At 49.6% G+C, this 27,704-nt stretch overlaps 2 protein-coding genes across 5 annotated transcripts in view; both read right to left on the bottom strand.

Moving 5' to 3' along the window:
• Positions 1-103: 103 nt before the first annotated feature.
• Positions 104-19,153, bottom strand: CD48 (CD48 molecule). Its single transcript, XM_075908359.1, is given in 4 exon segments — positions 104-2,235; positions 4,935-5,198; positions 14,822-15,133; positions 18,860-19,153. Coding segments are annotated over 4 exon segments (723 nt in total). The 5' UTR covers positions 18,912-19,153; the 3' UTR covers positions 104-2,140.
• A 4,042-nt stretch (positions 19,154-23,195) lies between these two features.
• Positions 23,196-27,704, bottom strand: part of LOC102458511 (natural killer cell receptor 2B4-like) — a 43,194-nt gene continuing 38,685 nt past the window's right edge. For 2 of the 4 annotated variants that reach the window (XM_075907705.1, XM_075907704.1), the window contains 2 exons: positions 26,477-26,536; positions 23,200-24,672 (listed from right to left, as the gene is read on the bottom strand). In XM_075907705.1, coding sequence (XP_075763820.1) covers positions 24,592-24,672; positions 26,477-26,536 — 141 coding nt within the window. In that variant the 3' untranslated portion in view covers positions 23,200-24,591. Of the gene's footprint in view, positions 24,673-26,476; positions 26,537-27,704 lie in introns of all 4 variants that reach the window. The other 2 variants (XM_075907707.1, XM_075907706.1) reach the window with 2 other exon arrangements.

The raw sequence follows: 27,704 nt of genomic DNA on the forward strand, positions 1-27,704 counted from the left end.
AAAAGGGCCAGTGTAGACAGCACAGTACTGTTTTCCGCAAAAAAGCCCCAATCGCGAAAATGGTGATGGGGTTTTTTTTGCGGAAAAGTGCGTCTAGATTGTGTTTTTGCGGAAAAGCATCCTGCCAATCTAGACGTGATTTTCCGAAAATGCTTTTAACGGAAAATCATGCCAGTCTAGACGTAGCCTATAAGAATAAGTTGGCGAACCACTTCTGAGGCCTAGTCGTTGTCCCTGTCTCCGTGTAGGGGCTGGACTTGATGATCAAAAAGAAGAAAAACCTCTCAGCAAATCAAAATACATTTCATTTGGGTCAAATTAAACTTGTCACATGGCCTGGAATGGCCTCATGGACGTGGGGTTTATGGAGAAGCATTTTTAAAAGGTTTTGAAAATGAAACTGAGGGAAATTCCCCCACGTCTTTCAGAAACAAATTGTTTTCACATATCCGAGTTTCTTTTTTATTGAGCCAGACTTCACCAAAGTCACCCGGCATTCGTGAATTGTTTGGTTCAGCCCAAACTGGCATTTTTTGTCCTTTTGAATGAAATATTTCACCCAGCTCTGCACCACAAAGCCTGCAAATTGTGTGTGTCTGAAAACTGTAGGTACTAGGGGTAATTATAATTTTTTTAAAGGGGTACTTTATTTAAAAAGGTTGAGAAACTCTATTCTAGCGGGTGATGTCAATGCAACCTTATCTCGACCCACAGGTGAGTCTGCTTTAGATAATGAATTACAGCAAACTCCCAGCCCACCCACCATCCCCTGGTCAGAGTGTTTGCACAATCCAGCCTGGGTCTCCCAGCAGGCTGGGGAAGGGGTATCAGTCTGCTACTATCCCCAAATCCCATCCTTTGCCAGCAACACCCCAGCCTCTCCCTTGCCATGGTACCACATCTCCAAGGACACAGCTTCAGGGTCACTAGTAGGGCCTGGCTCTGCACCACAAGGAGCCCTGGGCTGGTGTGTACAACTGTTCCAGACAGGATGGTCCGTGAGCCAGGAGTTTGAGACCCCTGAGTTCATAGACTCATAGACTTTAAGGTCAGAAGGGACCATTCAGATCATCTAGTCTGACCCCCTGCACAGTGCAGGCCACAGAATCTCACCCACCCCTCTTAGAATAATCCTCTCACCTATATCTCAGCATGTGATCACATGCTATTATTTCCACAGCACTGCTTGCCATTCAGCAGGACTGTTACTTTGTTCGTGTTTTTTTGAAAAACTACCAGCTCATTTTGAAAATGCTTGCAAATCTTGAAAGCTTATAGGTTTTTTGTTTGGTTGTGGTTTTTTTAACTGGAAATGGTCCCAAACACATCTCTAAGGCAGTTTCATGTATCTAGCCAAAGAGTAGAAGCGATACCATGGAATTAGTCACTGTCAGTTAGAAAGAGCTGGGACTGAACAGTTCCTGAAAATTGCTCCTGCAAATGGGCTGTTGAACAGACTCACGTGCTGGGGGCAATAGGATCGGCTGACCTACAAAAGGGTCTAAATTCATAATCAGTTTTCCTGTTAGTATCATAGGAGTGTGAGAGGCCATAAGGAAGCTAGGAGCCTGGTTACATTAGATGCTGTAATCAAACAGTCCCCAACCTGCAGAGCTTAAATAAACCAGACAAAGATGGAACAGGAAACTAAGGCTCTGGCTGGTCACGGCCTCCATCCTGAGCCTTGTCATGTCCCCGCTGTCTCTGAAGGGAAAGGGATGCCATGAATTCAGCACCCCCTTCTCTGTCTCCTCACCCTACACAGCAAACAGGAAGTTCCCAAGGCAAAGGACAGTGGAGGGAAGGACAACTCAAGTGCCAGCATTTGAGAGCATCCCAGCCAAACCAGTTCAGATCCCTGCCAGAGGCTCCAGGATCTACCAGTGGCCCCCAATCTAGCGGCTGGTGACTGAGCTGCATCTATTATGGATCTTCTTTCTGCAGCATCATCTTCCTGGTAGTTCTCAAAGTCCCTGGTTCAATCCCCGGTGTGCTGGCCAAGATGGGGGACAGTCGCCAAACTCAGTTATTTCAGGAGCTCATTTTGGTCTTGTGCGTTTCACTGTGTCTGCCCGGGAATGGACTGGAGAAGGCAATCACTGGTCTGTGGTGCTCCCTGGCTTGCACTGCCAGAGCAGGGTTACACCAAGTTATCGATGAGGAGGAGAAATCCAAAAGCGAGGATGGAATCAGCCAACTTCCGAGCTGGGGATAATAGCACGGCGGAGTTTTTCTCTGAAACAAGACAAGAGCCTGTTCATTAACTATCGTACTACGGGTCTGCCTCATCACTGCCATGGCATAACCCCAGAGCGGGTGGAATTTGGGGGGCCAAGAGAGGATGCACAGCAAGGAACAAAGGGAGCCCTCTCCCTGCTGGAAGCACTTCCCCTCACTCCTTACACCACCTGTAAAGCCTCCGCCCCCAAGCTGCTTCAGTCACCCAGGATGGCGTTTCTCATCTCTCTGTGCCGAAGGAGCCAAGGAGATACCCCAAACCCCAGAGGAGCCCACACTTATCAACCAGAATCTCACAGCCTGCTCCAGAACCCAGTGCCCCTCTGCAATGGCACAGCCCTCCTGTCAAACCCTCTGAGATCCCCCTCGAACACACAGTCTATATGGCATCTTCCAGGGAGCCCTTCCCACGGGGGGAAAGGGAGAATGTAGACCACAGAGTTTTATAATGTTTTATGTAATGTGCTTAATGTGTAGTGTGAGAGCAAATGTTAAACAACTCTAATTCTGCCAGCCACTCTTCTCTGGTTAGCAGGGAAGAACAGTCTTCTAGGCCCTTCATTCTCAGGCAAACTGCCTGTGATTGTATCTGATGACAAGACAGAAGGATCTTTGTGATTCAACATGCTCATCACCTAATAACCCATCTTGTTAGTTTTTAGAGTGCTAAGTGACTGCTGCTTTTTTTGTTTTACCATGATCACACTGTTGCTCTTAGGAGTAATTAGAATATAGATTGTGTTTATTAAGAAAATATGATGAATGATTAAAAGTTTGTACTAATAGAAGCTTTGTATTAGGAATTAGATTGAGACCTTTTGTATGGACAATTGTGTCCTTGTCCATGTGTGAAATGATTGTGTAATTCCTGGGGAGGGGGAGTGAATGAGTTTGAAATGTGAGGCTGTGTCTACATAGGCAAGATTTTGCGCAAAATCTTGCCACCTGTCTACACTGGCCGCGAGTATTTGTGCAAGAACATTGACGTTCTAATGTACGAAATCAGTGCTTCTTGCGCAAATACTCTGATGCTCCCGCTCAGGGATAAGCCCTCTTGCGCAAGTATTCTTGCGCAAGAGGCCAGTGTAGACAGGCAACGTTAATTTCTTGCGCAAGAAAGCCCAATGGCTAAAATGACCATCGGAGCTTTCTTGTGCAAGAGAGCGTCTACACTGGCACGGATGCTTTTGTTCAAAAGCACATCTCTTGTGCAAAAGCACATGCCAGTGTAGATGCTCTCTTGCGCAAATACTTTTAATGGAAAAACTCTTCCATTAAAAGTATTTGTGCAAAGTCTTGCCAGTGTAGATGTAGCCTGAGTGTTTGGAGAAAGGTAACAACTTAAAGGCTCAACAGTTCCAGAGCCAGACAGTGGAAGAGGCGAAGGGGCTGGAAGACTCAGGGGCATCAAAGTACCATAAATTGGGCCCAATACAAAGCAAACTGATGGAGGACATATGGATGATCTCGGAGAGTTAAGAAGCAAGCGCCCTTTTACAAACAAGACAGCCTTGAAATAACACTGCGCAGGAGGCACCAACCTACTGTTAGATGGCAAAAAAGAATGACTTCCAGATAAACAGATGTTAAAAAGGTGATTAAGAGCTGATGCAGCAAAACATATAGACCTGAATGGGGGGAAAGTCTTATGAAAGATGGGTCATCTTGCATGGATCTTTGAGGTCTCATCTTGTCAACATCAGACCATCAGTTCAAACTGAGAGAAGCCCTTGCATTTAACCTCACCTGACCAGTGAGTTAATCTGAGCAACAGACTGGTAACTTTAAGCAACGACAAGACTTTGTGTGTTTGGGGCCGGGGGGAACTTGTCTTTATGAAGCATATGCTAACTGTGGCTAAGTCTAGACTCCAGCATCCTGGAAAAGCAATGCCGCATCCAAGGAACACATCTACTTTTTCAGAAAAATTTTCCAAAAAAGCAGATGCGCTTTTTCGCCATCCCTGTAAACCTTGTTTTACGAGGACTAAGGGATGTGTCGAAAGAGCACTTTATCACGAAATTTGCCACTATGTAGATGCACCAAATTTCGGAAAAGCCTCTTTCGACAGTAAAGTGGAAAAAGATATGCAATTTGCATACTGCAATTTTCCGACTTACCATTGCATTGTAGACCTAGCCTGTTTTTCTACTGTAGTCTCAATAAATGCAGCATGTTGCTGTTTCCCCTGCAAAGGATGCTGTGTGCCACTTCTGAGCATAACAAGCACTTGCCCCTTCTCCTTCTGCAACAATTTGTACCTTGCACTAATACAACCACCGCACCCTGTACCTCATGGACACCAGGGACTGTCCTTGCAACCTCTACCCCCAAAGGACAGACCTTGAGCAAATGGGTTCAGCTGAACAACAGTCCCTCACAGCAGCAGCAGGCGGCTCTCCCATGTTACACGCTCACACAGCCCTCCCAACCCCAGGTAGCATCCCGCTGCATGGCCAGGATCCATCACTCAGACCAAGCACCCCCGGCAGCTGGGCATTCCACCCAGCACCACAGTGGCTGCAGCTTCAGATGGACTCAACGGGGGTGGAGGGGCAGCACACTGGGGACCAGTGAAGGAGACTCTCCTTCAAGAGTCACCAAACCACAGCAGAGACCCAACCAGACTGGCCGCACAGCGAGCTTGTACAGCCCGGCGGACACAGAGCGATCAGCAAATGCAAAGTGAATGTTACCGTTCCACGTGCAAGGGCTTCTGTAGTATATGACACCAGCTGCTTCGCTGATGTGGTTGCTGATGATGCATTTGTAAGTTGTGTCACTTTGTAACTTGAACCCAATGTCCAGTGTGCGGCTATTTTTGCCCATATAATATTTTCCATCCTGGTACCAGGAGTAGGCCACTTGGGTGGCATCCACATTGCACACCAGGGTGACATTGCACCATTCATCTTAGTTGACCCTGATAGTGAAGTGCATGCTGAGCTTAGGAACTGGCTCTAGACAGGGCTGGCCCACAACATTTTGGCACCTGAGGTGGGGAACTCAAATGATGCCCCCATGTCCCCTCTGTAGAAACCATTTCCTATTTAGCTAGAAGCCATTCTGTATAACAAAAGCCATTTCCATTTCTTGTGTCTGCACGTACACTAGAGGGAGGGAACTGGCCTTCACCGAGGTGGGGAGAGGCCAGAAGGATGCGCTGTTGGAATGTGTTAATGAACTATTTTGAGCTGAAGCGCGAACTCCCTCTAAACCTGTTTCTTTCTCTGCTGATAATAATTCCTCTTTGAAGTTCGCTTTGATTTCTTGCCCTGACGTCAGACTTGTTTGGTTAAGGATATAAAATACTAGGATCAATTGTATTAGCCAGCCTCACTGGGCCCGGCTCTGCTGGGACCACGTTTGGCTCACTTTGCTTTTATTGGCCAATAAAACTGTCTGTTTAGCTGCATAAACTGAGTGAGGCTTTTGCTACCACACCTCCCTTGGGCCAACACTTTGAAAGGTCTCAATTCAGGGTCCTAGTGGCACCCGCTCTCCCCCCCCTCACCAGTCTGGCACCTGAGGCGACCACTTCAGATCGCCTCATGGTAAGGCCAGCCCTGGCTCTAGAAACAGAGAAATGAGGAAAATAGAGACCTAACCCTGGGCCAAATCCTCAGATGGTGTAAACTGATGGTGCTCCATTGTGGCTTATTTGCCTGTTGTGGCAAGGGCCCTTCTTACCCAGGCCACTGCTGGAGCCAGCTCCTTGCTCCCAGCCCCAGGGGCTGGGGTTTGCAGTAGATCTCTGTGATGGGGAGCCCAGTCACTCCTTCTGGGACTCCCTCCGCTGCTGCCTCTGCTCAAATGCTGGTACAATTTGCTCTCATGATGGCTATGTCCACACTGGCGGCTTCTTGCACAAGAACACGTCCACACTGCCATGTGCGAGCTGTGCTTTTGCGCAAGAACATCCATGGCAGTGTGGATGCTCTCTTGAGCAAGAAAGCTCTGATGGCCATTTTAGCCATAGAAGTTTCTTCCGCAAGAAATCCCTGCCGAGCGTCCACACTGCCCTCTTGCACAAGAGCTCCTGCACAAGAGGGCTTACACCTGATAAAAAAGAGCGTAGCTCTTGCGCAAGGAGCCCTCTCTTACCACGCTGTACTGTACATTTCCTTGCGCAAGAGCAGGGGAGCAGTGTGGACACTCTGCAAATTCTTGTGCAAGAACGGTTGTACTTGCACAAGAAGCCACGAGTGTAGACATAGCCATCCCCCCCACTTCTAGTTAGAAGGTCTTTTACCCTTTTGGGGCTGCCTTTCTCCCCCTGTGCAGTAGCTCTCTGGCCTGCCCCTGCCACACTGTATAGATTCTATAGAGAAGGGTCAATTGGAACCTTTCTAATCTGGCATGCCCTGATCCACCAACATCCATGGTGTGGCATGATTTGAGTTAACTGGATGTCCATGTGATGGGGGAGGTCACAGAAAACACCATGGCCATGTCTACACTGGAGCTTCTTCCGGAAGAACAGCCATTCTTCCACAAAAACTTGCTGGCTGTCGACACTGCATGAGTGTTCTTCCAGAAGTAAATTTACAGTATAGCGTGTAAAACAGGACTTCTTCCAGAAAAGTTATTCCTCTTCCCACAAGGAATAAGTCCTCTTGCGCAAGAGCTCTTCCAGAAGAGGGCAGTGTAGACAGGCAACATGAATTTCTTGCACAAGAAGCCCCTATGGTTAAAATGGCCATCGGAGCTTTCTTGCGGAAGAGAGCATCTACATGGGCATGGTTGCTCTTGTGCAAAAGCACATGCCAGTGTAGACACACTCTTGTGGAAGAATTTTTGCACAAGAACTCTTCCACAAAAGAGTTCTTGCGCAAGAAGCTGCCAGTGTAGATGTAGCCCATGGAGGGTGCTTCCCAGAGTGCTGAGAAAACCACTGATACTCACCTTCTTGCTCTCTGGAGTTTCTCATCACTCAGTCCTCGTGGGCCAGACCTCCTGGTCTCCCCCAGTCAGGGCACAGAGCTGAAATTACTGCCCCTTCCTGAGGAACAATATGGACACTGAATCGCCTCAGATCTGAGGAGAATGCAGTTTTGGGCCCAGCTTCCAGGAACCCAACTCCCAAATGGCACCAGAACCCCCAAATAAATCATTCAGGTCAGTCCCCTTTTACAGTGACAGGAGGATGTGCACACTGATTGCCCCCCCAGATAACAATTATTTACACTGGGCTTGACAGTAAACAAAAGTGTTTTCTTTAAGCTCACGCAGTAGAAGCCAAGCATCTGCAAGTGAAAACAGGCAGAACAAAGTGAATCACAAATCCAGAACAACAAGCAAAGCATAGCTAGCTCCAATAAACACTCAAGCCCATTACAAACTCACCCCCAAACTGCTCCCACCCTGGCCAAACCCCCTGTGACGGCGCGTTGGGGTTTCCCTGTCTCCTGCACCCCCATAGTGGCACAGACTGCACCAGCCAGTAGAATAGGGGGAGTTTATTGCTTCTCCAGGATCCAGCCCAGCCCAGATGTAATCTGGTTCCAGGGCAGGCCTAGGATGCCTCAGTCCCCCTTGAGATGGGGGAGACTGAGCCCCTAAATTCCAGCCCCTTCCCTAGGCTGTCTCCTCCATGATCCCAAACAGCAACTCACTACCATCCCTTCCAGCCCTGCCCCCCAGCCGGGGCCACCTTCCACCTTCCTTTGTTCCCCTCCCTGTCCCATCAGCTACTCGGCTGAGCCGTGGTACAGACAGCAGCCAGTGGGGGTCACCCACAGCCCAAGCCTAGCAACCAGCAAGGTACCCCCACTACGTCACACCCCCAAGCCAGGGAAGATTTCCCCCTCCCCAAGCTTTCTGGTTCACCCTCCCAGGAGTGTCATGCCAGCCAAAGACAAAAGCCTGAAAACTTAGCATCCTAAATAACCTCCCTTTTGGGCAGGAATTCTGTTTCTACAGTCCACCCTTCCATGGAACATTACCTGGTCAGACCTAGCAGCTGGAGCGACCACGTGACTTCCTAAGACCAACCACTGCCTAGACCCAAAAGACAAAAGGGGCTGTCCAAAGATGATCACCTAGACACCAAGGAAAACACCCCCAATGGCCCCATGTGCACATCCAAAAGCATAAACCATTCCCCATGCCAGATCTCTTACTCCACATGCACCAAAACAAGAGACACAGATCCAGTAGAGTGTGACATCAAAACCAATAGGCCAGATGAGTCTGATGGCAGCTGTAAGGGGCGCGGGCTGCAGCAGCTCCCAGCGGCCACCCTGCTGTGGCTACCTGGGGCGGGGGGGCCGCATTAACCCCTTCAGCACCGGCCAGCAGCGCCCTTTTCCTCGCAGCCGCAGGGCCGTGCACGGCCAGGCTAAGCTCGCCCTGGGCGGCCCCAGGCTGTGCGCCAGCGGCGGTAGCCGGGCTGGGTCGGGCCAGGCATGTGAGTCCTGCCGCCGTCAGCTCCATGCGCCCTCCCCACCAGCGTGGGGGCACTCATGCACCCTCTCCCACATGTGGGGGTGGGGCTGCGCATGTGCCCTCCCCTAATCCGGGGCGCCAGAATGGCTCAGTACGGCCCTGTCCAATGGCTCGGTCCGGCACTGTCCATAACAAAGATTTCCAGTCCTGGAGGAATTCTATAGAAGAAATGGGAAGCAAACAATGATGGTTTTCCGCTGGCTTCACAGACTCCACCCCACCCATAAGGATCCATGAAAACACCTGGAAACAAAAGAACTCTAAGGACAGGAATGAAGAGAAGCTGGCAGACCCAGGTCAGAAAAAATATCAACATTGGCCTTAGAAGAACTTTACCTGAAAATAAAACTAGGGTGAGAAATTATGATTTTGTAACAACTTCTCTTAGTATATTAACTTAGCTGGCATGTGTTGTTTTATTTTTAGTAACTTACTTTAATCTGTCTGCTGTCACTTGGAACCACTTAAATCAGGAGTGGGCAATAATACTTAACAGGAGAACACTCCAAGATTTTAGCAAGTGGTTCTATGGAAGTGGTGTGGGGTCTGGGGCAAAGGTTGGGTGCAGAAGGGAGCTTGGGGTAAGGGACTGGGGTACAGGAGGGGGTATTGAGTCCGAGAGGAAGTTTGTCTGAAGGAGGGGGTTGTGACCTGGGGCAGGGGACTCGGATGTAGGGTCCAGGTGGAGGTATGGATTGCAGCCTAGAGGGAGGGTTTCTAGGAGGGGGTGCAGGGTCTGGAGGGGAGTTGTGACCTGGGAGAAGGGGGTGCAGAGGGTTAGGTAGTGACCAGGGGAATCGGGTGCAGGGTCAGGGAGAGGATAAGGGTGCAGGAGAGGATTTTGGCCTGGGGGAGGCATGTAGAGGTGTACGTAGAGTCTGGGAGGGAAATGTGGCATCGGGGAAAGAGGTACAGAGGATTTAAGTGGTGGCCTCGGGCAGGTGGTGGGGTGCTAGAGGCAGGCGTTGGCTGGAAGGTGCTTATCTAGGCAGCTCCCAGCCAGCAGACTTGCAGGAACGTGAGCTGCAGTCGCAGGATGCTCCACGTGGCTCTGTTCTGGCCATGGGGGCAGGAGGGGAAGGAGGAGGTTTCACAGGCTGCCCCTGACCTCAGCAAAATTTCTGAGCTCCTGTTACCTGGAAACTGGCCAATGGGAGCTGTGAGATTTTGCAGGGGGGCAGGGCAGCACACAAAGCCTCCAGAGCAGTGGTCCCCAAACTTTCAGGGCTGCCAGGCACCCGGGGGCAGGGCCGCTCATGCACCAGGCATCCGGGGGTGGAACTGCACATGCGCTGCGCACTCGGGGCAGGAGCTACGCACGCGCCATGCGCCTGGGGCCAGCACAGCTCATGAGATGTTCGCCCGGGGGCCAGGGCTGCCCATGCGCCCGGGGGAGGGGGCGGGGGCGGCCCAGATCATTTGGCAGATGCACATAAATGCCCTGGTGGGCGCCATTGCTCCCGCGGGCACCGCGTTGGGGACCACTGTTCCAGAGCATAGAGCAGTGGTTCCCAAACTTTTCGGCATCATGCCCCCTTTTTGATTTTTGAAAAATCTACACCCCCCAAAAAAAGACAATAACAGCAAAATTTATTGAGCCTTGTGCCCCCCCTGAAATTTCTTCACGACCCCCCATGGGGCATGCCCCCCAGTTTGGGAATCCATGGCATAGAGCATACAGCCTTGAAAGCATGAGCTGCTCTCTGCCTAAAGGTTCCAGCAAGGTGGCTGCCTCTTGCCCCCCCTGATTTAAATCCTCCTTTTATACTTCATAAAAACACATTTCTTATCAAACCCAGATGTGACTGGGTGCCAGCCATGTGACCCCTCCTCCCAGCCTGGGGAAGGACTGGGACAATCCCTCTCCATCCCAGAGCCCGCCCCCCTCCCCACCTTTCCCCCCAACTCAGGTAGCCCAGGAGACTAGTAGCAGGGATGGCTCCAGCAGTAGGAATCCGCCTTCCCCTCCCCTCCCCCCTGCTCGCCGCTCGCCCCCCCCCCCCGTCGTACTCACTAGCAGCAGCAGCAGAAGCAGGGGAAGTGGAGCAAGAAGGTCCCAGCTACTTTGCTTCACTTCCCATTGTTGGGTGCCAGGCAGTCACCTTCCCTCCCCCAGAGAAGCATGGCCAGGATAACAAAGCAGCTGGGGCCACCTTGCTCCACATCCCCTTCTTGCTCTGCTAATCCCCCAGCTGCTTGCTCACCAGCCCCTCCCAGCAAAGTACTGGGGGGGCATGTCACTCTTTGTGCCCCCTACATATCACCCCTGGGGGGGAGCAACAGCCGTTAATCTCTCTTTCATTGATAAAGAGGTTACATGAGTATGAGGACAGAATAGGATGTACTGGTGTGGGAAGGGAAAAATGTAGACTCTAATGAAGTAAAAATCTTAAATGAGTCAAAATGTTCCATAGAATGTCTATAGATAGTAATTCCATGCTGTAATAATAAGAATATAGCGGTAGGGATATATTATGGACCACCTCATCAGTACAGTGATAGTGACTATGAAATGCTAAGGGAGATTAGAGAGGCTATCAAAATAAAAAACTCAGTAATAGTGGGGGATTTCAACTATCCCCATATTCACTGGGTACACGTCACCTATGGATGGGATGCAGAGATAAAATTTCTTGATACCTTAAATGACTGCTTCTTGGAGCAGCTGGTTCTGGAGCCCACAAGGGAAGAGGGCTATTCTTGATTTAACCCTAAGTGGTGCGCATGATCTGATCCAAGAGGTAAATATACCTGGACTGCTTGGAAATAGTGACCATAATGAAATAAAATTTAACATCCCTGTGGTGGGAAAAACACTTCAGCCCAATGCTGTGGCATTTAATTTCAGAAAGGGGAACTACACAAAAATGAGGAGGCAAACAGAAATTAAAAGCTACAGTGACAAAAGTAAAATCTCTGCAAGCTGCATGGAAACTTTTCATAGACTCCATAATAGAAGCCCAACTTAAATGTATACCCCAAATAAAAAACATAGAGAACCAAAGAAGTGCCATTATGGCTTAATAACCAAGTAAAAGAAACAGTGACAGAAAAAAAGATATCTTTTAAAAAGTGGAAGGCAAATCACAGAGAGGAAAATAGAACAGAGCATAAACATTGTCAAATTAAGTGTAAAAATATAATAAAAAAACCCCAAAAGGAGTTTGAAGAACAGCTAGCCAAAAACTCACAAAGTAATAGCAAAATGCATTTTAAGTACATCAGAAGCAGGAAGCCAGCAAAACAACCATTGGGGCCCTTGGATGATCAAAATACAAAAGGAGCACTCAGAGATGATAAAGTCATTGCAGAGAAGCTAAATAAGTTCTTCACTTTTGTCTTCATGGCTGAGGATATTAGGGATATCCTTCCTCCCCCCCCCCCAAAAAAATGGTCTCTAGAGATGGTCCTGGCAATTAGTCATCAGACTAGACTAGACCAGTAAGTCTAATGCCATCAGTACCGAGCAAATTAGTTGAAACTAAAGTAGAGAATAAAATTGTCAGACACATGGATGAACACAATTTGTTGGGGAAACTAAACATGGTTTCTTTAAAGGGAAATCATGCCTTAACTCTTTCCTCCTTCCCTCCCCCCTCCTTCCCTATTTATTTTTGGTTCTGGACATCCAACACTCCGGTCATCTGAAGAAGTGGGCTGTGCCCACAAAAGCTCATGATTCCATCTACATGTTTTGTTAATTTTTAAGGTGCTACCAGACTATTTGTTGTTTTTTAAGTTTATCCTGTACAGACTAACTCAGCTACCCCTCTGAAGCTTTTAATCTATTAGAGTTCTTTGAGGGGATCAGCAAACATGTGGACAAGGGGGATCCAGTGGATATAGTGTTCTTAGATTTCCAGAAAGCCTTTGACAAGGTCCCTCACCAAAGGCTCTTAAGTAAAGTAAGTTGTCATGGGATAAGAGGGAAGGTCCTTTCATGGACTGAGAACTGGTTAAAAGACAGGAAACAAAGGGTATGATAAATGGTCAGTTTTCAGAGCGGAGAGAGGTAACTAGTGAGGTCTCCCAAGGGTCAGTCCTGAGAGCGATCCTATTCAATTTATTTATAAATTATCTAGAGCAGCGTTTCCCAAAGTGTGATCTGCAGCCCAATACCGGTCCTTAGAAAAAAAAATACCAGTCCTCAGAAAAATTTTCATGCACGATTCTTGGGAGAGAGCCCACTGCTGCAGTGTCTCTGTTGGGCATGCTCCCAGATAGCGGGGCTAGATCCAGCATGTGCTAGGACTCAAGGAGAAGGCCGGGCGCCGTGCAAACCTACGCAGAACACCCAGCGCCAGATGTAGCCAGGGGAGCCAGCGCTGACCGATAAAGCAACTGGGATTGGGGCCAGGAGGGGGGGAGGAATAACCCACCAGACAGGTAGGGCCAGTGACACACCCTTGGACAGGGTGTGGCCTGCGGTTTCACCCACGAACACAAGCACGACTGAAGGAGAGGGCTACTCATCCAACCTCCAGGGCCCATAGGAGCCGAGTAATCCAGCATGCCTGAGAGGGACCTTCTAACCTTACTGGTCCCAAACGGGGGTGAAGTAGATACCTCGGGGTTGGAGTTGGGAAACCGCCTAGGGCAGTTGATTGGGCCCGCTCCTGTTGGCACTGAGGGCTTTGGGAGGACCAGAAATAGTTTATTTGCGTATTCATCATCGGCTTAATGAATATGAAAATATGCACATTGGAAAAAATAATCCCAACTACACATACAAAATGATGGGGACTAATTTAGCTACAACTACTCAAGAGAGAGATCTTGGAGTCATTGTGGATAGTTCTCCAAAAATGTCCACTCAGTGTGCTGAGACAGTCAAAAAGGCAAATAGAATGTTAGGAATCATTTAAAAAGGGGTAGAGAATAAGACAGAGAATATCTTATTGCCTCTGTATAAAACCATGGTACGCCCACATCTTGAATACTGCCTACAGATGTGGTCGCCTCATCTCAAAAAAGATCTATTGGCATTGGAAAAGGTTCAGAAAAGGGCAACAAAAATGATTAAGGGTTTGAAACAGGTCCCATATGAAGAGAGATTAAAAAGACTTAGACTTTTCAGCTTAGAAAAGAGCAGACTAAGGGAGGATATGATAGAGGTCTATAAAATCGTGACTGGTGTGGAAAAAGTGAATAAGGAAGAGTTATTTACTTATTCCCACAATAAAAGAACTAGGGGTCACCAAATGAAATTAACAGGTTCAAAACAAACAAAAGGAAGTTTTTCTTCATTCAGTGCGCAGTCAGCCAGTGGAACTTCTTGCTAGAGGATGCGGTGAAGACCAAGACTTTAACAGGGTTGAAAAACGAGCTAGATGGATTCATGGAGGTTAGGTCCATCAATGGCTATTAGCCAGGATCAGTAGGAATGGTGTTCCTACCCTCTGTTTGTCTATAAATGGGTCACAGGAGAGGGACCACGTGAGGATTACCTGTTGAGTTCCCTTCCTCCGGGGCACCTGGCATTGGCCACTGTCAGCAGACAGGACACTGGGCTGGATGGACCTTTGATCTGACCCAGTACGGCCGTGCTTATGTTCTTTGTAGACTTTATGCAGAGTGCAATGGATTTATTTGGGGTTTTGGTCCCATAGGTACTGTGCACCCAGCTACTATGTCAGGCCCCTGTGACTGAGCCTTGTCAGAGGTGAGTTGCTCTCAACATCTGTGCTTCTCTGCTGGGAGCTGTGGCCCCAGCTCAGTGTCTTTGCAGTGGGAGACCAGAGCTTCTGGCCCAGCAGGACAGGACGGTGGGTGCCCCACAAGGCAGGTGGCAGGCAGGCTCAGTGGTGTGATCAGCCTATTGGGTGGCAGTCTCAAGGGAATTTCTGCAACCCAACCCATCATTGTTAGCGCCTGACCCCTCCCCTTCAAGCCCCAGCCACAAAGCCTCCAGAGATAACAGCCCTGGTGATGGAGCCTTGAGCCCAGAGCTTTAAGTGAGGATCTGGCCTATTTCTTGGGAGCCTTTTTATCCCACCCAGGCTGTCACCCTACTCCTTCCCCTGCCTTGTGGGCATCCAGGGAGATAGGGGACAGGCAGGCACATTACTCAAGCCCTTTTAGCTCCCAGACCCTCATCCCTTCTGTGCCTTGCCCAAAGGTGCTGCTCCCAACTCACCGTACACGTCCAGTTGGAAATATTCATCTGTTATCCCGCTTTGGGAGTCTTCAACAACCATCTTGTAGGTGCCCTTGTCTCGCTTCTGCAGCTGCCGAATTTCCAGGGTGTGATTCTTATGGTAATGCAGCTTATTCTCATTAAAATAGTCAGCGTGGTAAGACACTTTGTGATTCCTTTCTATAGTCAGGATCTCTAGGGTTTCATTGAATCGCCAGCTGATCTGGTTGTAGCCTGTTACTTGCGTCATGGGGATTAGGTACACCATGCCATCAACTGTCCCATTCACCTGTGTCCTCGCCCCCTCACATGCTGTCAACAGACAGAAATCAGGGTTACATTGGGAAGCAAAGGAATAAACTCTTAGTGAGTAGTTGGGTAAACAGGGGCAAGTCACTTCCCCTTGCTGTGCCTCAGTCCCCTCAGCCCCAAAATGGGGATAATGCTACTGTCTCCCTTTTGTGAAGGGTGTTGAATTTTGTGGCAATCAGATTCCAGGCCACTGCTCCTCAAGGGAGAAGAGGAGATTTCGTCCCCACACTGAGCAATGGAACCGACTGGTTGCATGCTGTATTATTCTACAATGCAACATTACTTGAGTCCGGTTTAACCCCATTCTGCACATGCATTGCAGCGACCACCAAGTTCAGACTTGTACAAACTTTCATAAAAGCCCTTATTCAATATGCTCCCATAGCACAACAGCACACTGTGCAATCCGTTGGTTCAGAGGCCCCTTTTTGGGGCATAACCCTTCTGTCCCTTCTTTGGGTTGTCTGGACCCTGAGTATCACAGATCTCCAGCCACAAAGAGCCCTCGCTCTAGGCATTGTTACTTTATAAGTGTCTTGCACAACAGAGCCTAGACAGGGGGCCACCAGGCCTTGAACCACTGTGAAATTTGTACTTAAAAAGCTTGTCGGTCATTGATTTCCCAACAACAGCATCATACACACAAGGGCCTGCCAGTGTCAAAGGAGGCCTGGAGCAAGCAGAGCAGTGACTGTTTGGTACCAGTGAGGAGGAACGGATCCGAGATTGTCTAGTACATGGGGGGGACATTGGAGTTAACTCCTGAGCCAACTGTGGGCCTGGGGATGCAACCTGCATAATCAGAAACCAACATATGCTCGCTTCACCATCTACATTTCCTGTTCTGCCCAGCCGCACCCCTGCTAGTGATTGCTCAGTGTTAGCGGGTGAGGCTGCTCAACTTCCTGTCACTTCCTGTTTTCAGAGGCCATTTCATCTTTTGAGGGAGTTAGGTTTATAAATCATGGAAAAAGCATTTTCATGAGTCACACAAGGGGTGAATTCAGTAGGGTTCATCTTTAGGATTAGGGATTATCAGCAGTCAGAATCTATATCTCGTGCTAACTGCATTAGCTGGTATCATCAGTAGATTGTTGCCCCACTAGTACCAGAGTGGGAAAGGACGGACGGACACACACACACACACACACACACACACACACACACACACACACACACAGAGAGAGAGAGCGCAAGTATGTTAAACAGATTTGTACCGTATTTTCCGGCGTATAGGGCGACTGGGCGTATAAGACGACCCCCTATCTTTTTAATTAAAAGATAGGGTTTCATCTTATACCCCAGCGCCCCTCCGCCTCCTTTGCTCCCGGTGTCCCTGGTCTGCTGGAGATGGTCCCCAGCAGACCAGAGGCACCGGGAGCAAAGCCGCCAGGAGCGCCAGGAGCGCCTGGGCTCTCCCCCCCCCCCCCCCCCCCCGCCGGAGCCCCTCCGCGGCTTTGAAAGCCTCGGGGGAAGCCGGCGGGGGGGCATCCCAGGCACGCATGGGCTGCCCCCCCGCCAGAGCCCCTCCGCGGCTTTGAAAGCCTCGGGGGAAGCCGGCGGGGGGGCATCCCAGGCGCGCATGGGCTGCCCCCCCGCCGGAGCCCCTCCGCGGCTTTCAAAGCCTCGGGGGAAGCCAGCGGGGGGGCATCCCAGGCGCGCATGGGCTGCCCCCCCGCCGGAGCCCCTCCGCGGCTTTGAAAGCCTCGGGGGAAGCCGGCGGGGGGGGGCATCCCAGGCGCGCATGGGCTGCCCGCCCGCCGGAGCCCCGCCGCCGGCTTCCCCCGAGGCTTTCAAAGCCGCAGAGGGGCTCCGGCGGCGGGGCATCCGGCGTACAAGACGACCCCCGATTTTTGGGGGATGTTTTTTAACTTCAGAGGTCGTCTTGTACGCCGGAATATACGGTATTTATATATTGGACCTTTTGAACTGATAATTTAGCAATTAGAGTGTTCTCTATTCACTGGAGGAAATATTTCCTAGTAGCTAGAGCACTGGATTAGGACTCAGGAGACTTGGCTTCTATTCCTGATGGTTCTTCCAGGTAAAGTCACTTCCCTTCTTTCTGCTTCAGTTTCTCCCTGTGTGAAATGAGGACAATGGTGCCAAATGCCTTTAAAAAAGCTCTTTGAGATCCATACATGAGAAGAGCTCAGGAGGATGGCGGGAGGTGTTGTTTTTAATGTTGCTTCTTGCGTGGATCAAGCAAAAAGCCCTAGATGTGACCACTGCTGACTTTGGGGTAGGGGATTCAGCTCCTTTTATCACTTTATGGTCTCTTGATTCATTGTAATTTTGCTTCACCATTGCTGGTGTGTTGGAAGCTGTTGCGTGATTATGAGTCAGAGTGGTTTTTGCTATTTCAACAGAGCCTACTAAACTAAATCATCTTCTGCAGAAAAGAAATACCATAAAAGGCTGTAAAAAAGTCTCAGCAGACTAGCCGTGTTAGTCTGTAACTTTAAAAATAATAAGCAGTCCTGTGGGAAGAGCTTTTGTGTGTAAAACCCACTTCGTCAGATGAGTTGGAGTAGAAATAACAGAAACCAAGACATATATATCAATATCAACAGCAAAAGAAGTACCTGACAATTGTAGGGTCTGTGTTAATGAAGCTAATTAAGTGGGCTGGATGTGTCCCAGACATAGCTTTTTGATGTGATGCATTAATCAGTTCATATCTGTACTTAGTCTCACCTCTTCACCTGTTACATGGGATAAAACTGCAAAGCACAGGTAGGTTTTGTGTTTCTCCTCATGGTGCACATTTATACATGCCTCAGTGCACATAAAATTATTCCACACATGGATGGAAAAGATTAGAGGAATAAGTAGAGCAAAATCCTTGTCCGATTCCCCCAATACCTTCTATAATGTTGTACATGAAAAGAAGAAAATCCTTTTCTGACCAGAAGTATGGGTTTTGATGGCCTTAACTTCAGTCTGTGCAGCAACAAATGTTGCCAATTATTAGACATGATGAGCTTTTATATCCTTGGAAACTCAATACTCTAGAATCTTTCTCTGGAGCTCTCTAGTCTCAGGGCTGGGTTTAGTTCCTGCCCTTTGATGCATGGGCACAGCTCTGTCTGCACAAAGACAAGGCAAGGTAGGGAAATGTCTGAGGTGCCAGCAGTGAAGCTAAATACAGTCTATGATTTCTAGAAATTTCTCAGGTTTTAATGCAGAGACTTATGTGAGCCCCTTGGCTTTGAAGGAAATGGGCTTTCATTTAAAAACCAAAAATAAGTTTCTAAGGCAGGTCATGAGATGAGCCTGAAAACTGTAACTAGAAAGGAACAAGGCAGCTGGGCTCCACTTAGCAAAGAAATGTCAGCAAAACACTTGATCAGAATTTCAAATTTTGTTAAGAAACTTGGATGGGATTTTTTTTGAAAGTCCTACGATATTTTCTCCTCCCTCTGATTGTCGCTATCTTAGTCGTTTGTACAGCAAGAGGCTAAAGAAATCCAACCTTCTTCCAAACTAAAAAGTATCTAGCACAAAGCAGGCGAATCTCAGAAAGAATCAAATCACTGTGAGTGTGCACACAGGGAGCCCAAATCTGCAATGGGGAGAGAGAATTCCACAAAGGAACGAACTTTAGAAAGGCACTCGTCCATTGCAAAGGACCAGTCTTAAAGCCAAGAGAAGTGCCAGGACAGCTGGAAGAGGGACGTGAAGAAAGCGCCTTTTTCTAGAGACATCACAAAACATTTGTCTTACCTGATAAGCTGCTGAAGACCACCAGACATGATGCAAAGATGGCTGCCGCCATTTTCTGTTGTGTCTCTAATCACGTTATGGTGTCCACAAATCTGATTCTCACTAATCCCAGCCGTGTAAAAGGGCCTTAATGGAGGACAAAATCACACCTGCAGAAAGGCCGCTTTCCACTGGGATGCAAAGGGCTGGGTGTAAATTAGGCAGGCCAATTTTAAAACAATTACTTTAAGAGAAAGGGCCGTGCAACAGGTGTGGCCGAACCCTGAGTGAATCAAAAAAGGTTTGAACTTCCCTTTTCTTTTTTGCAGCATGTGACATTGTCAACCCCCTCCCCCCACTTCCTTTTGAGAAGTATAAGTGAATAAATCCACCATTTTAGGCGCCAGCTATTGCGCAGAATCTAGCACAATCAACCCCCAAGCTCACCACAGTGGCTGTTTTACTGCCCAGTGCTCACACTAATGCCGGGACCGCTGACTGAACATCCCCACTCTTGACAAAAGCCCTGTGGGGTTGCTAATGGAGGCCAACGCTCACAACCTTGTGTGATGGTTTTGGATTTTAATAGGAACATGCAGATCACTGTTGCACCCACTGTTCTGTGTTTGCCTCAAATTCTGTGCCAAGTGGACTGAGTCTATGAAAGCTGATGCTTTGCCAATTCTGTTCATACCACTCATATGCCCGTAGGATTTTTGTACATGACATTATGAACATTGGCTTTGCACTTGTGTTTTAAATGTTTGCATCTGAGAGACAGCAACAGGCGTTGCCCACCTGTTGTGAGGGGTGGCGACTGAGGGAGATCTACGTGCAGGATCTCATGCGGGAGATCAATGTTCTGGAATTCGATGTAGCAGGGCTAGTATAGATCTGTAAATTCAATGCTGGGGGCAGCTCTGACCAGTGTTTGGACAGGTAGACCAGAGGCTTTTAAGCTGGCAGTTTGTTGCATCTCTACTTAGAACCTGTATCAAGGACTTGGGGATTGATGTATGTGATGTGCTTTCTTTAATAATTCTATGCTCAACCTTTTCTTTCTTTTCATTAATAACCTTTAGATGTTAGATGCCAAAGAACTGGCCTGGTGAGTTTTTTTGGGTAAGATCTGAGGTATAAATTGGCCTGGGAATGTGGCTGGTCCTTTAGGACTAGGAGAAACTGTTTGGAGCTGGTGAGATGAGATATAACCTCTCCCCTGTGTAAGATGGGGGCTGGGTGGGGCACAGGGAGCACTGGGGTGTCGGAGGGGAGGTGGGGGATGGGTTATAACCTCTCCCCTGTGTAAGGTGGGACTGGGGGGCAAAGGGAACACTGGGATGTGTGAGGGGAGGTGGGGGGTGGGTTATAACCTTTCACCTGTGTAAGGTGGGGCTGGGGGGGGGGCCCCACAGGGTGCTGGGGTGTCTAAGGGATTTTGCTTGTGAGGCTCCTTGCTGGCCAGAGTGCTGCGTGTGGCTAGTTTGGTGCCTTATAGTGAGGACCCCAGACTTCGGCTGTAAGTAGCCCTGGTTCTGAGCAACTCACCCTGATTTGACCCTGTCAGAGATGTCTCCCAGGCCACTGTTGTATTACACCTTGGTTTTGTGTCTTAGGCGAGAGGTGCAAGTTGTTTTCTGGCCCAGCTCCTCAAAGTGGCACCGAGTGTAGTTCCATTGTGGTCAACAGGTCACATCCCCAGAAAATCTCCATTGACATCAACAGAAATCAGTGGGGGCAGGTAGTCACATCCTACATAACATCCCTCCCCCAGCCTGGCTGTGTCATAGACTTTAATGTCAGAAGGGACTATTGATAGAAATGTAGCCATGTTAGTCTGGTGTAGCTGAAACAAAATACAGGACTATGTAGCACTTTAAAGACTAACAAGATGGTTTATTAGATGATGAGCTTTCGTGGGCCAGACCCACTTCCTCACATCAAATAGTGGAAGAAAATAGTCACAGCCATATATACCAAAGGATACAATTAAAAAATGTGTTCATTTTTTTAATTGTATCCTTTGGTATATATGTCTGTGACTATTTTCTTCCACTATTTGATCTGAGGAAGTGGGTCTGGCCCACGAAAGCTCATCATCTAATAAACCATCTTGTTAGTCTTTAAAGTGCTACATAGTCCTGTATTTTGTTTCAGAAGGGACTATTGTGATTCTAATCTGACCTCCTGCATATCACAAGCCACAGAACTGCACCCACACTGGTCACAGACCCCGCCCTCTGGCTGTGTTAGTGAAGTGCTCAAATCATGATTTAAAGACATTCAGTTAGAAAGAATCCATCATTTACACCTGCTTAAACCTGCCAGTGACTCATGCCCCGTGTTGCAGAGGAAGGCAAAACACACAGATACCAGCCCTGTGCCCACAGACTGACTTCCGAGTGCCCCTTCCAAATTGTTCACTCCTGCAACCTGTGCTCCTCCCCATAACTCCTGCACAGGTTCCTGCATCTTCCTTTGCAACATGTGTCATTGCTGTTTTGCCCGTTGTACCAGTGTTGGCTGGCTTGCTGGGGCCAGAGGTTATTAGCACATAGCTCCCTGCAGGGACATGATCTGGGATGCCAGCCCATTGCAATCTTCTGGGCCTCCTCATTATTCAAGCGTGCTGGCCTTCCCAATAACTTGCCCACATTATTGCTTCCACCCTCTTTCTGCCATCACTGTGTTGTGTGGCAAATTGAGGAGTGGCTGCACTCAGTCATGACTCCCAGGGGATGGTCCATGTTCTTAAGAGGGAGGTAGTCACTTTGGAGGCACTAAAGCAGTGTGACACACTCAGCTGCTGCAGTCTAGGAGGAATTTCCAACATGTCATAGGATATTTACTGTAACACACAAACAAGGTGACAATCCCAGCTGTGGCAAAGTTATGCAGAGAGAGGTTTGCAAAGTGAACCCTGCCAGCTCCCATTCTGCCTCTGATAGCAGCCCTTACTGAAGGCTAAAGGAATTGGGATTGTTTAGTTTAGAAAAAGAGAAGATTGAGGGGGGACATGAGAGGAGGGAGAAAATTTGTTCATCTTGGCTTCTGAGGATAGAACAAGAAGCAATGGGCTTAAACTGCAGCAAGGGAGGTTTAGGTTGGACATTAGGAAAGTTCCTGTCAGGGTAGTCAAACACTGGAATGAATTGCCCAGGGAGGTTGTGGAATCCCCATTTCCAGAGATATTTAAGAGTAGGTTAGATAAATGTCTTTCAGGGATGGTCTAGACAGTATTTGGTTCTGCCATGAGGGCAGGAGACTGGACTCGATGACCTCTCGAGGTCCCTTCCAGTCCTAGTATTCTATGATTCTTACGAACCTCTGGCACTAACAGCAGCCAAATCTCACCCCATGCTAAAAATGCAGCCTTCAAAGACCTGCATGAACCAACCACCCCCATGGAAACCCTGAACCTCTCTCTCCTTGGCCCATACCAGCCCCCTGCTTTGGGATGCTGCAAAGCTCATATATTCTGGAGATCAGCTGCCAACGTGAGACAGATAGGGCAGCCAGACTCTAAACATCCAAGGACCCTCTGGAAAGTGCAATTGCATTAGCCTCCTGGCTCGATGAAACAACTCATGATTTTTCCATCAAAGCTTTTGGCCCCATTCTGGGCTACATCTAGACTGCAGGCTTCTTGCGCAAGAAGCCTTTTGTGCAAGAGCTTCTGGACAAAAACTTCTTGCACAAGAGCCCATCCACACCTCAAAAGCACATTGCAAAAGCTATGTGCTTTTGTTCAAGAGCGCGTCTACACTGCATGGGTGCTCTTGCGCAAGAAAGCACCTGTGTGAGAAATGGGCCCACAGAGAGGGTGTGATGGGGTGAGGCAACCCTGTCACTGAGACCAGTGGGAAGGGAGTCAGGATGCCGGAGAGGCGCGCGCCCGCGCTGCTACAGAAACAGCAGTGAGAGTGCTGGCAAAGACACATGGGGAGGGGGCCGGCCCGCTGGGTGCGCGAGCCTGGCAGGAGGTGACGGGGGAAACATCCAGGCAGCATGCTACACCGGACACGGCTGGTGACATCACCTGCGCGACAGGAGGCGGGGATGGAGGGGACAGCGGGATGAGGGGGAGAGGATGATGTCACCCGCTGAGCCAAGGCAGAGGAGGAGGATAAAAAGCTTGGGGAAGAGCACGAGAGGTGACGCGAGGGCAGAGGTGGCACGTAATGGGGAAGGGAGGATTGCCAAGAGGGTCCCCAGCGGTGGGGTTGAAAGTTGGCCCGGAGCAGGGCTGCGAAGCCTGCGAGTGGGCGAGTTTAGAGGTAACCCCCTCCTGCTACCACAGAGAGCGCTGTTCCCTGTGTTAGGGCCCTGGGCCGGGGTCCGGGAGAGTGGGTGGGCCCGGACCTCCCTCTCCGCCACCGGCGGGTGACCTAGAAACTATATTCAGATGTAATCTCCTGCTCCTTTTGGCCTCTATGGCGTATGTGCAGAGGGCGGGGCGTCGAGAAGTGGTATGGGTGTCATGTGTAAATAAAACCACCGGGTGATTCAGATAAAAGTATGCAGACTCGTAACAGAGAGACTACATGACTTGCACAAAGTTTACACCAGAAGCCTGTGGCAGCACCCTGCCCATTGGGTCATCCCCCTCCTCTTGCCCTATTTAAAAAACAAAACAAGTTTCCTTCCCTTTTCCACCAGCTTGTTGCAAGTGACTAGAAGGTTGAAAAGTTTTCAACTTTCTCTTGAGTCTTTTTATTCTACCATTTTACACTTCTATCAGCCAGGACAAATTGTGGCAGGAGGTTTGTTTTTTTTTTAAATAAAATTCAAATAGCTTTAAAAAAAATTCTAGATACATTTCCATTGATCTTTGCCATTGTAAAATGCTTCTTTAAAAACAACATCTATTTTGTGTGTAAATTGGAGGTGATGAATTTATTTTACACCCTGCATTAGTTTTGTGTAAAATAAAGTAACTGGAAACAGCCATTTTCTTCAGGAAGTCATGAGAGCTGGCACTAGGCTTTTATGCAACTCAGGCACCAAAACTCTTAATTCCAAACTCCAGTCCCATTCCCTGCCCCTTAGACTAGAGGTGGCCAACCTATTTAACAAAGAGAGCTGAAACAGTGGCGGAAAACATGTGAAGAGCTGCAGGTTGGCCACCCCTGCCTTAGATACTTTGCTCAAGAGCAGAACTACCCCTTCTCCCAGTTACTCAGGTATCACACAGCCCTAACTTGGAGCTCAGTGGTTTTATACTGAGTATCTGGCCTAGCTGACTTTGGTGGAGTTTTTCCTGATTTACACCAGCACTAGAGTAAATTATAGCCTACTTTAAAGCTATTAAGCAAATTAACCCACAGCATCCATTGCTTGTGCAATTAAATCTATACACATTGCTGTACACAAACTGCAAAGGAGTTTTAACCAGTTAAGATTAACAAATACCCCCAAGCCAACCATCTTTCCACATCATGCCTTATCTCAAACTCAGTCTTTTCCAGTGAAAGGAAAGTTCAGTTATCTGTTCTCCACACCTCTGTGTGCTAGTTTTCAAATGAGTCACCAAAGTTCAGCGTGGGACTGCAGGAGAGAAACGAAGAGGCTCTTATTGTGCTATTTGCAGTCTCATCACACTGAGGAAGAACCCCAAGTCTTGTACATCCAAGAAGCTCAGATCAAAGCCTGACAGTGCAGGCAGAGGTCTGTCCATCACCATGGAGCTTGCTCCCAGGGGAAAGGCCTTTAAGGAAAGGAAGGCGGTGCTGTGCAGTGAGGCGCTGCTGGAGCTAGGAATACAAGTGCCCATGGCTAGGTGAAGAGGAGCGCGGCATCTGAGGGCGCCTGGGTCTGGCAGGAGCATCTTGGACCTACAAGAAAACCAGCCACCTTGAATGTGCTTCAGCAAGAGGAAATCCCCTTAAATACACAAGCCTCAGAGGCAGCATGTCTACTGGCATTTACAATCCTGGCGGGGGTGGGAAGGAGGAGGAGACAGGGCAGTAAGGCTGGATAAGAATTAAAAAAAAAAATTAGCCACATCTAAAACCAAGCACAGCTGGGGAGTGACCAGGCCAGAGGCTACAGGTGAGGGGCACAAGGAAAGGACTCTGGCCCTGAACTGCAACACACAGATGTGAATGGGTTACACCAGGGGCAAGCAGGTGACACAAGCAGGGGCAGCGGGTGTGCTAGGCAGGGAGAGGCCCTGCTTTGTCCAACCTCCAGCCTGATCCCTCCCACACTCCATCCCCAGAACGCCTGTCGTAGGCACGTTGGGGCAGAGTGTTGCTGCTCCTGCACATCCGCTCTCCCCGTTCTCTGGGGCTGGAGAGAGTGGGGGCGCATGCCTGCTGTGACGACGCGTTGGGGTCCCCCGCCTCCTGCACCCCCGAAATGGCATGCACAGACTCCACCAACCGGTAGAACAGAGGGAGTTTATTGCCTCTCCAGAATACAGCACAGCACAGCACAGATGTCACCAGGTTACAGGGCAGGCCTAGGATGCCTCAGCCCCCCTTGATATGGGGGGGGGTCTCAGCTTCTAAACCCCCCAGCCTGTTGCTGAGGCTGCTTCTTCCATGCTCCCAGACCCAAACTAAAAACTCACTCTCCTCCAGCCCTGCCCCCCAGCCAGGGCAGCATCCACCTTCCTTTGTTCCTCCCCATGGGGGGGTGGCTGGTCAGACAGGTTTGGAGCCCCCTTTGCATAATGACCAGACAGCAGAGGTCGCCACAGCCCTAGCAAGGTCGCCACAGCCCTAGTAAGGCACCTCCACTACGTCACACCTGCCTACAACCCTCCCCTTGGTGCTGGGGGTCACACATATGGGGCACTACCCCACCTCCTGTGGTGGGGGGAGGGAGGCAGCTTGGATCCTATGGGGGGCGGAGCTTGGGAGCGGGGCTGGGGGCTTGCTTCCCCCAGCCCTACCTTCACCGACCACCTATGGGCATAGGACTGAGGATTCTGTTCTTGCTCATTCACTGTATAGTTAACAGACCGCTCAGCAATGTTTTGAAGCCAGAGAGAAGCCGCAGGCGCTTTGGTCCCCGTTGGTCCCGCTTGCTGGGCAGAAGGGACAGAGCCCTAGAGAGCAGGCTGCTGGGAACAGCAGCAGCTGAGATGACACAAGGTCACACTGCTCCAGCCCCGGCTCTGCAAGAGCAGGACCCTCCCCATCACGTGCTGCTTTGAAATGGAGCGACATCGGAGTCACTGTCAGCAGAAGCTGCTCTTGCCCATTTGTGGAAGAATCAGGCCCCAGGCAAGAGATGGAAACATGCAGAGCCAAATCTTCAGCTGACATTAGTCCCCACTGCCTGCATCTGTTTGCACCAGGTGAGACTCTACCTGGCTCATTTCACCCCAGCTCCGTAAAGGGTCTGTGCCCAGTGAAACTAGAGTGACAGCTGATATCATGAAATTACAGCTCGTGTGCACCAGCAGGGAATCTGGCCCACACCTGTATCTGATTTTCCTTTCCTTCTCTTCCCTTTCAAGAGCTGGAGGGGGGTAAACACTCCCTCCCTCCCCATCATGGGGAACGAGTCCAGCATTTTGCCCTGAGGATTGTGGCAACTCATAGCTCTGGTGAGGTGTGGGGCAGGGAACTTCAGTCCCCTGTAGGGAGGGGGTTCCACATGGCAGGACTGGAGCAGCACACCCGTTACCTCTGCATAGACTGTAGACAGCAAAGCCGGGTGGATTTTCTGCCTTTTGTTGCAAGGAGGCTGTGAAGCAGAGTGAGATGACTGGTTAGAGCATCCATAAGCACAGCAATAAACCCCAGCTTCCCTCCATGCTCTAGCAAAGAGAGACTGTGGCGTGGCAGGGCCAGGCCAGAAGGCTGCTGCACAGGGGGAGAAAGGCAGCCCAAAAAGCGTAAAAGACCTGCTAAATAGAAGCAGAGGGCTGCAGGTCAATTAGAAGCAGCTGGCAGGGAGCTGGCTGAGGCAGACTGGGGCGTGGGTGGGGGAACAAAGAGCATGAAAGCAGATAGTTTGAGTCATGCCAGCATTTGAGCAGAGGAGGGAGTCCCAGGAGGAGTGACTGGGCTCCCCACCACAGAGACCTGCTGCGAACTCCAGCCCCTGGGGCTGGGAGCGAGGGGCTGGCTCCAGCAGTGGCCTGGGTAAGAAGGGCCCTTGCCACAAGTAGGGTTGCCAGATGGTCTCCCAAAAAACCCAGACATCCGGTATTTTTTGGTTGAGCAGAAGGAAATAAAAAAAGAGAACGTGGGATAAGCGGCAATCGCAACCCTGCCTCCCAGCTGGGACTCCCAGGCTGGGAGCCTGTGATTGCGCAGAAGCCTTGCAGGGCAGACTCCCAGCCACTTCCCCCTCCCCCGCCAGGCTTCTGCGCAATCACAGGCTCCCGGCGCCCATGGCAGCCCCACCTCCCATCTAGGGAGTCCCAGCCACTCCCTCACCCTTGCAAGCCTTCTGAAGCACTCAGAGCGCTACCAGGCGGGGAGTCCCAGCCGCTCCCTTGGCCCCCGCCGAGCTTCTGTGCAATCACAGGTTCCTAGCGGCAATCGTGGTCCCACCTTTCAGCTGCTCCCCCTGCCCACGCCATGCCAGAAAAATCAGAGAATACTGGACATTGCACATGTCCAGTATTCTCTGATTTTTTTTTAATCAGACAGAATGCAAATACCGGACTGTCTGGTAGAATACCGGACACCTGGCAACCCTACAGACATGTTAATGTTTGTGATTTGGCCATCAATCTGCCTCACCAGTCATCTCTGAAAAGTGAGCCATCAGGAAACCGCAAAGGGCTTTGACCCTTACTCCATCAGGAAGGGTAACACTGCTAGGGACAGGAGCAGTGTCCCCTGTAAGCTGTGCACTTGGGAAGCCAGCCAGGGGAGATTTCAGTGCCACCCAGCTGATTAGC

The sequence above is a fragment of the Pelodiscus sinensis genome, chromosome 24 (assembly GCF_049634645.1).
Source record: "Pelodiscus sinensis isolate JC-2024 chromosome 24, ASM4963464v1, whole genome shotgun sequence".
NCBI classification, from domain to species: Eukaryota; Metazoa; Chordata; order Testudines; family Trionychidae; genus Pelodiscus; species Pelodiscus sinensis.